General features: G+C 40.2%; 1 protein-coding gene across 16 annotated transcripts in view; it reads left to right on the top strand.

The window, feature by feature from the left end:
• The window catches only part of C2cd5 (C2 calcium dependent domain containing 5), a 94,358-nt gene that overhangs the window by 58,307 nt on the left and 26,200 nt on the right, over positions 1-9,851 (top strand). For all 16 annotated transcript variants that reach the window (XM_026787917.1, XM_005364577.3, XM_013352784.2 and 13 more), the window contains 3 exons: positions 2,968-3,159; positions 4,239-4,425; positions 6,807-6,971. In XM_026787917.1, the coding sequence (XP_026643718.1) occupies positions 2,968-3,159; positions 4,239-4,425; positions 6,807-6,971 (544 nt within the window). The remainder of the gene's footprint in view (positions 1-2,967; positions 3,160-4,238; positions 4,426-6,806; positions 6,972-9,851) is intronic.

Genomic DNA, 9,851 nt, shown 5'->3' with positions numbered 1-9,851 from the left:
TGAGGATAAAGAACCTGAAATGACCCTACCATATAGCAACACTGACGAATATCTTGCATATCATCATAGAACCTTCATCTGGGGATGGATGGCGTTAGAGACATAGACCCACACTGGAGCACTGGACTGAGCTCTCAGAATATTCTTTCTTATACGTCACCTTGATAAAGTCCCATGTAGGAGTAACAGCAGAAGAATTCAAGTGAACCCTTTTAATTTCTTTTACTTTATTGTCTTCTTTTGTCTCATCACCACAAGCAGAATTTATTTTCATAAATTCTTCTTTCGCAAAACAGTCAAAGCACGTACTATATTGTGCTGCTTTACGACTTTAATACATGTGAAATGGAAAATGAAAGTATTAGATGAGATTAGCTTACTTTTAACTTACTTAATTATTGTAACCTTTAAACTGTTTTTTTTATTATAAGAAAATATTTATTTATTCATATAATTGACATAAGAGAACAATGCAAAACTAGGCTCCTAAAAATCATTTTTACAACTCTACCTGTGTATCACTTTGTAAACACACTGTATAGAATCATGCCTCACTTTATGGCTGCTTACTCTCTTTATGGCTGTTAACGTCCATAAATGTAAAAAATTTTTTCATCAACAGATGAAACTATCCAAAGTCTATGTAAATAAATATATGTAAATATGTTAGATTTATTATCATAATATTGCCATCTACTGTGTTTTGAAACAACTATACAAACTAAAGAAAAAAGTATAAAAGTCCTCTAGTTCCAAATTAAGTATAACTTTGCAAGATTTAATATATTCTATTACTTTAGCCAGATCCCCTCCACAACCATGGAATTATTAATGCATACTAGCCATAATTTGGAGACTTCAGAGAGTAGAAAGAAAAATGATTACCTTCATTTCAGGACTCAGAAAGTTTTTTCTGTACTTTTTGTGTTTTAGATGTTTATAAATTGTACTGTTCTGATTTTTGTGCCTGGTGATTTTGCTATAGATATTCAAATCTATGCAGAGTGCTTAATTAAAAATGCTTTCACTTAAGTCATACTCCTAAGTTCAAATAAATGTGACTTCAAACAGGAGGTCAGATTGTGGCTTAGCAGGCTGGTGTGGTATCCTAGGCCAATTCAGGCTATATGGACTTGCATTTCCATCTGTCAAGCAGACATTACATTTGTAGGGTAGGTATATTTAATTGTAGCTTCCTTAATTTTCCAAGGAAACCCCATATAATATTTCTAAGTATTCATTCCAGTTTTATAGAAGAGATTAGATAACTGGTGTGGAGTCACACTGTTTGTGACCTGCTGGCAGTGAGTGGGGTGGCCGTGGGTGCTCCTTGTCAGCTTTTGTGATACGTATGTCATAAAGTAGGTCTTTTGGCTTTTCAGAAATGTAAAAATAGTTGCTTGAAACAAGCAATCTTAGTGTATACCCTTTTCTCACATTTTTTTCAAATACCTTTTTGTTGTTAAAATTTTTCCATAATTTCTTATTTTTTATTCTTTGGTAATTTCACATCTGTATTTAGTATATTTTGGTGTTTTTGCCCTCCTTACCTTCTCATCGCCCTCTGATTCCTCTGAAACACTTCTTCTCCCTAACAGGTCCCTTCTGCTTTCATGTCTTTTTTTTTTTTTTTTTTTTTTTTTTTTTTTGGTGACCCATTGAATTTAATTAGGGTTGCTTCTAGGAACAGGGGTTGGAAGTTACTTACTGGGACACAGACAACATACTAATGACCACTCCACTGAAGAAAATTCTTCTCCCTCCCTCAGCAGCCATTAACTGTCAATGTGTCAGTAGCCTCTCAAGCAGGAGTGGGCCTCACTCCTCCTCCATGCACAGTGGATGTCAGTGGTCCCTCTTTGTGCAGGTCTTGTGTAGATAACTACAGAAGACGGTGTCTCACGGAACTCCTCCCCATCCTGCTGTGTTCTTAACATTCTTTCTACGCTTTCTTTTGCAATGTTCCCTGGTCATAGTGGGGGTTATACAGATATTTTCTTTAGGGCTGAATACTCGACATTGAGTCCCTTATTCTCTGCACTTTTACCACATACAAGTCTTTGCATTAACCATCACCCCTGCAGATAGAAGCTTCTCTGAACAAGGCTAAGAACAGTATTAGTCTATGGCTATAAATGGCAGTTTGATACCATGCCCATTTTGCAAAACAACAGTAGGTTCCTCAGTAGGACTTATGGCCTCTCCAGCCATGGGCTCCTGACTAGTACTAGGTATGCGCTCTTGCCTGTGGAGTGGGCTTCAAATTCAATCAGAAAGTAGTAGGCTGCTTACAGTAGTCATGCTGCTATTCCACCAATGGGCACATTTGCCTGACATTTTGGTGTTGCAGCTCCCAGGGTTCACTGCTGGGTAACACACTTTTTCCTCCAGAACCTGTATATCACTTAGCACTCTGAGCTGGTTAGCAGGGTGGGTGGAGGTTTACAGGTCAGTCCTAGCTTGGTATCTATGTGTCCTGCAACCAAAGCATGTGGTGGCCTCAGTAATATCTTATCATTCTGTTTCCATAGGCAGCCAAGCATTTTTGTTTGTTTGTTTGTTTGGTGTGTATGTGTTTCTATTTATTAACCATTAGGAAAACACTATCCTTGCTGACTATTCTCTGTTTTTATGATATTCACCCTCCTAATTTTTGTGTCAGAAGTCATCGCTGTCACGTTATGGCAAATGATCAACGGAATAGTATAACATGATTTCTTTTCTTAGAGGAGTAGCAATAGCCCTGACTTCATGGTTGTTAGCAATTTATCAGTCCCAGCGGCATTCCCACTGCTCTGGAATAAGCTGTGTGGGTCTATGTACAGATACTGTGTCTGTAATATATATTGTGTAGATGTTACAGGTATTTTAGAAGTGCTCCATGACACCTGTGTGCTAGTTTTCTTTGTCTAAGGATGACCAGGTTCTGAATCTTGAGTGTCTTATTTTTTAAATATATTTACCTAGGATTGAAGAAAACTTGCCTGTGGGCTGCGGATTCTGCCATATACCATATGATGAGCTGAACATGCCTTTTCCTGCTCACCTCACATACTGTTACAACTGCCGGAAACAAAAAGTCCCTGATGTCCTCTTTACAACCATCGACCTGCCCACTGATGCAGTGGTTGTTGGGAAAGGTTGTCTTATCCAGGCAAGGTATGTTTGTGAAAACTGTGTCTGGTGTCCCCAAGACACCGTGAGGTACAGAGTCATAAACCTGGTGTACAATACCTATTCACATCCAGGGAGTTGTTGATATTGTCCTCTTTTACACGTCAGCTCAATCCCAAAGTTATGGTGAGTTCTGTTCTAAAATATATTTTTATTCTATTTAGTGTTTTTCCTCTTCAGTCTTCTGTTCCCATCTGGGATTGTTTCCCCCTCCCCCTAAGTATATTTTCTTTAGTATTTTTTGATGATCTGTTGGTAATGCATGTTTTTGTTTGGAAATGTGTTTACTTTTATGTTGCAAGTGTTTTCTGAGCACAGTGCTTTTACCACTGTCTTCTGGCTGTCATTACTGTTATTTATGAGTGCTGTGTTGATCTAACTATGGTCCCTTTGAAGGCTTTCTGTTGCATAATGGGTGCACAAGTAACATTTGTGCCTAAGCTAATGTTCCTCTCTGCTGTTCTTCTATCCTGTATCACGCAGTTATGGAACCTAAGATTTTTAAAACTTTTATGTGTATGGGTGTTTATGTGTATGCCTGCTTGTATGTGTGCACATCATGTGCACACACACCTGGTGCCTGCAGAGACCAGAAGAGGGCATCAGATCTCTTAGGACTGGAGTTTTATAGGACTGTGAGCTGCCATTGGGTGCTCGGACTTAAACTCTAGTTCTCTAGAACAGTGGTCTTAACTGTTGAGCCATCTTTCCAGCATTAGAATCTAAGATTTTTAACTGTGTAGTGGTTCTGGTCATTAATCATTTTATTTCTAGAGGTTCTGAGATTTTAAATTCCTGCGTAATTGAACTAGAACTTTCAGTAAAGACATACTTAGTGACAGTAATGGCAAAGCAGCAGATTATAGTAGAGCAAATCTGTTTGAGACTAGTGTTTAACAAGAATGCTTCTAGGGAGTCTTTTCTTTTTCTCAGTGGTGCTGGAGATCAGACCCAAAACATCGGAAATTCTAAAGAAGTCTTCTGCGGAACCAGAGTCCCATCTGGACATTTCTTAGGATGGTACCAGAAACACTGTGGGCTGACGGAATTATTTTCATTTGTAGGTTATGTCGCCTAAAAAAGAAAGCCCAGGCAGAAGCCAATGCCACAGCTATCAGTAATCTCTTGCCGTTTATGGAGTATGAAGTCCACACTCAACTGATGAACAAGCTCAAACTCAAAGGAATGAACGCTTTGTTTGGACTAAGAATTCAGATCACAGTGGGTGAAAACATGTTGATGGGCTTAGCGGTGAGTTGAGAAGTGTTTGCATGCCTTTTGTCAGTTCTGTAGCTCTGGAGTCTGTTGTGTGGGATTCAGCGGATTATGTAAGAGATAGCATAGCCAGATGTGGCGGTTCATCGTTACGATCCCACACGTAGGCATCTGAGGCAGAGGGATCAGGAGATCAAGGCTTGCCTGGACCACACACACAGTAAGGCCCTGACTCAGAAGAAGCAAACAAAAGTAGACTTAGCTAAAGAAACAGACATCAGGCCTTTACTGGCTGGAGAAACTTAGGGAAGTGAGTCTGCTGAGTGGCTTTTACATAGTTTTAAGGGACTATGATCAGTATAAAGTTATCATTGCAGTTTTTTGAGTTGAAACCACTGATCTGAGCTCTATTATATTTTCATATTTGGGGCTGTTGACATTTACAGGATTCTCATCTGTGTTGGCAGCTTTCAAATTTTACCTCTTACTGCCATCTTTTCAAGACACGTAGAGGTATTAAACTTAAAACTCCATGGATACTCTCGTCTTTCTCTATAAAATTTATATTTAAAATAAAAATATATTTCCTATTTCATTTCCTATTTTTATTAGAACAAGCATGAAAATTTTAATTATTTATTTACTTATTTTAAATTTTGAGAGAGGGTTTTTGCTAATAAACACATGCTGGCCTCAAAATCATGATGCTTCTGCTTCAGCCTTCAGCCTCCTGAGGGCTAAGTTTGCAGCTATGCACCACCGTTCTCAGCTGTACATTTTTGTATGTAGGATTCAGTGAAGTGGTTGTGGTGAATTGATGAGTTTCTGACATTGATGTAACCTAAGGCCTGCGCCAGGCAGTGCTTTTGTGTTTCCTAGTGATGCTGATTGTGTCCACCTGCCATTTTCTGTGCTGTTGCATTGTGTGCACCAAACTCTCACTATCTGAAAGCTAGCTTCCATGATAGCTGACATGGGAGTCCCTGCTGAATATCACTTAAGAGGAGAAGGTGGTGCTGCCACAGGCTGGCATTCCAGAGTGACAGGGTCGTATATGCTGTCAGTGGTTTCAAACCCAGGCTCATCTGGTTCTGCAGGTCCAGGCTGTTTTGTGTCATCAGTCAGTGAATGGAGCAGAAGTGTTTAGGTGATGTTAAGACCAGGCAGGGCTCCTTAGTGGTGGACTTGAGGAACTAAGTTATGGCTATGCTGATTATGTTCTGAAAGAGTGCTGTGCAGGACTAGTTTCAGATGATGTGTAGACATTATTATAGAATCTTACAAAGTTGACAGTTGACCAATTTCACCTTAAATATACAGATACCCAAGGAAGAGCTGCCTCTCCCATACCCCCACTTCAATGCTTCTCTTTTTGCTGTTGTTATTGTCTCACATTTACTTGTGTGTGTGCACACCCTGTGGTGCAGAGACCATGGTGGACAACCTGTAGCAGTCACTTCTCTCCTCCACTGTGCAGATTCATCAATCCTGATGATCCAGGCCATCAAGTTTTGCAGGGAATGCCTTTACTTGATGTCTTGCCAGCCCTGCTTTTACTCTTTTTGAGATAGGGTTTTAAGAAGCCCAGGCTGATCTTCAACTTGTTATATAACTGAGGCTGATCTTGAATTCCTTATCATCTTGGGTCTCCCTCTCAAGAGCTGGGATTACAGGCATGTGCCTCTTCACCCACTGTCATGCTTAGATTTCTTCACACTTTGCTCTGCTTGTGGTCGCTTAAACACACATGTAAAATCTTACCTTGCTTTATAGTTCTCATAACTTTCCATTACTAATTTTGTACAGTGACTGCTGGAGAATGAGAAATCATTGTGTTCAATAGTCAAATAAATGTGTCAGGTATGTTGTGTGTGTTGGTGGCTGTGGTTGAGCGGGAGAACGCACACGGGGTGAGGCTGCTTGCATTTCTCACCTCATCCTTTCTGTTGTGATTGCAGCGCTTCTCCTCTGGTGCCTTCTCAAGCAGACTGTCTACTCATTGGTTACTGTTTTAGTAGTGGTTTTTGTTTTTTTTTTTTTGCTAAGGTATGTTAGATTTCAAGTTATTTTTATGTGTGTATTTTAGATACTTTGAGACATGGTCTCACACTATAGCCCAGACTGGTCTGGAACTCACACTGAAACTCAGGCTTACCTTGAACATCACGTCCTCCTGCCCAAACTGCTCAGTTCTACTTTTTTTTTTTTTTAATAAATGAGGCAAAAGCTTTAAAAGGCATACTTGGTTACTTAGAGAATCCCTTTCACGGCTGTTTTCCATCACTCAGGAACATCCCTGAGTAGAGCAACAATTGTTAGCTTTTGTGTGTTCTTATAGACGTGGCCTGGCCATGTGTCTTTAGTACGGAGCAGTCATTTGATGTTCTCTCTGATTATATCCCTGTTACTCTCACTAGTCGGCCACAGGGGTCTACTTAGCCGCTTTGCCGACTCCTGGTGGGATCCAGATCGCTGGGAAGACCCCCAATGACGGCTCCTATGAGCAGCACATCTCCCACATGCAGAAGAGAATCAACGACACGATTGCCAAGAACAAAGAACTGTATGAAATCAATCCTCCGGTAAGTGGATGGAGCCTGCCAGGGGAATGGACCAGTTACTGATCGGATGTGGTGTCTCTGGAGGAGATCTTCCTGTGGACATGAGTTTTCCACCTCTCCTGCTGCCTTTGCTTAAACATCTCCTTCTGGGTGGGACTCCTCCGACATCGAGTGTACAGAGTGCAGCTCTCCTTTTAAGTTTTGCTTCTTGTTACTTCCTGTTTCCTGTGATGCCCGTGTGGTTGTGCCTTTACATATATGTGTATGAGTGTATATGCATGTTCACAGGCCTGGCTTTTGTATACACCCAAAAGTTTTAAATTTTTTTCTCTTGCCTACTGTGACCTGTGGAGTACAGCTCCATCACAGCTGTGTCTCCATGTAGGAAGGTCTCCTTTCAGTAACAGTCTCTCAGTAAATTTTGTTAAATGTTTGTTAGGTAAGTGGTTTAAATTTCTCTCTTTTGGCTGGCATATCGACTTACATCTGTAATCCCAGCACTTGGGAAGCTGAGGCAGAACAGTTGCTGTGTGTTTGAGGCCAGACTGGGCTGCAGAATGAGACCCTTCTTGAGAAGTGGGAGTGCAGTAGCGGGGATGCCTCAGTGCCTGCTCCTTCCTTCAGGGTGGTCGCCACCCTTGCCATAGTCAGTCCCTAAGCTTGCAGCTGCATTCGCTGTTCGCACAGTGCGGACACCTTCAGCCATAGTCTGAGCTAACAGAAACGTGCTGCAGTTACAATTAAATCACTTTTAATGAGCTTCAGATGATAACTACTCCCACAAAGGGGTACTGCTTGAGTAACATTTTAAGAATTTTATACATAATTCTAGTTTGGGCTGGTGTTTTGATATGCTGCCTCAGAATTCATGCTTCACTTATAGCTTTTGTCCTGTTCCTGGAGCAGAGTGGTAAAGCTGACTGAGGTCAGGGATTTGATGGGAAGTGTGAGGCTCAGTGTGGGGCCGCTGGGCCTTTGCTGTTCAGCCAGCTTGAATTGAGATTTGCTCTAATTATAAAATACACTTTGAAAACAGTGTAAAGATAGTGTAAAATATCTCTTCAGTGTATTTATTTTAATTACATGTTGAAAATGTAATGTTTTAAGTATAATGAGATAAACAAAATTCCATTAAAATTAGTTCTGTTTTTTTCTTTTTTATATAGTGTCACTTGCTTTGTGTTTCTGTTGAACAATGACTTGAAACATAAAAACAATGAAATGCTGAAGTGTTACCATATTAATATCTGAAAAATAGTCTTAAAAGCTCTCATAGCCCTTGCTAATAAACATTTGCACATTGTTTTTCTTCTATAATTATTACATTTTGGTATTTGAACACGCTGTTACAGTGTTTATGCCTTTTGGGTTCGATGAAGCTGCTGCACTGAAGCTCCGTGTAGTTTGTTGGTTGGTTCCAGTGGTGTCCACTACTCTTTCACTAAGTCACTACTGCCTATGTGACTCCGTCCTGATCGCCCGTGTGCTCTGCAGCCACTCTGCCTGCCAAGTGTCAGTGAGGTTCATTTACACGTCTCTCTTCCACTACTGTGATAGTCAGACTTAATCGTCACTCTCATCTGCACCCCACCAATCTCAGATAAAAAATACTTAAAATTCCACGAGCAGGCTCATGCTCTGTGTCTTGCCATTAGTCCTTACACATAGTGTAACAACTGTCTATACAGCTTCAACTCATGTAGCTCAGTGGAGAACACTGGCCTAGAATGTGCTAGGCCCTAGATTTGATCCACTTCTTCAAATTGTTAAAGCAAACACATAACAAATTGTGTGTAAGTTATGTGCAGATTCTTTGTCATTTTGTGAAGCCTACTCAAACACCCGCATATTTTAATATCCATGGGGTCCTGGAACCATTACCCTATGAATATGGAGGGATGGCTGTAAGAGCCTCTTGGAGACAGATACTTAATAAGAATACAAATTAAGTTACTCTACCCAGAGAACACTGAGTTGCTCTTCTTTTCACACAACTCAGGTTTTTGAGGAAGAAGAAAATCTGTTGTGATTTTAAAAATTCCAACAGGTATGGATTTTATTCCAGTATGTCTTTTCTTCCTTCAGACACTAAGTATATTAATTGTCTTTATTTTTAGGAACTGTTTGACAAAGTTGGTACCCAGGCTTGATTCCTAGGCCACTGTTCGTTCGTATTACAATTTTATGTTTTAAGTTGTACATAGCAGTCAGTCTATACCCACCTTTCAATATGTTAATATTGAGCTGTAGAGTTTATTTTCATTATGTATATATAGGGGCAGCAGTATGTGCATAGGAATGCATGTGCTTGTGGAGGCCAGAGAGGGCACTGGATCCCCTGCAGCTGGAGTTACAGGTGGCTATTAGCTGCCTGACGTAGGTGATCCGGTTCTCTGCAAGAGAAGTGTGTGCTCTTAAACTCCAGCCGCTTACTGTTAAATAGAGATGTTGGTCAGTGCTCCTTCTCTTAGGAAGAGAGCCCTCGCTGACTGCTCCCATTGGATTAAGTTTTTTCAATAAATTGAAAATATTTTGATGTTCAGATTTCATTAAGACAGTATATGGTATCAAAGTAAGAGAGACTTTTAAAATGATACTACTGTGGTACCCTAATTTACAAGACTTGACTGTACCAAATATCAAGTGTTACCATTTAGTAGCAAAAGAGGCAGTCACACAATTCAAAACTCACAATCACAAAAGGTAGTATTCTTTTTAGTGAAAAACAGCAACAACAACAAATCCACCAGAGCTGCTGCCTTGCATGGATTCCTCATTTAGTTTTTAGCTTAGAGTTGTGTTCTTCTCTCATTTTTTGTTGATTATAACACACTCTTTCAGAGGCATGCAGGGTGGGTTCTGTATATAATATGAATGTGTGCGACAGCACTCCACGGGGGG

This window comes from Microtus ochrogaster (assembly GCF_000317375.1).
Source record: "Microtus ochrogaster isolate Prairie Vole_2 chromosome 14 unlocalized genomic scaffold, MicOch1.0 chr14_random_2, whole genome shotgun sequence".
Taxonomy (NCBI): Eukaryota; Metazoa; Chordata; class Mammalia; order Rodentia; family Cricetidae; genus Microtus; species Microtus ochrogaster.
Note: the sequence above shows the minus strand (reverse complement) of the source record. Positions and strands in the feature narration are given on the sequence as shown.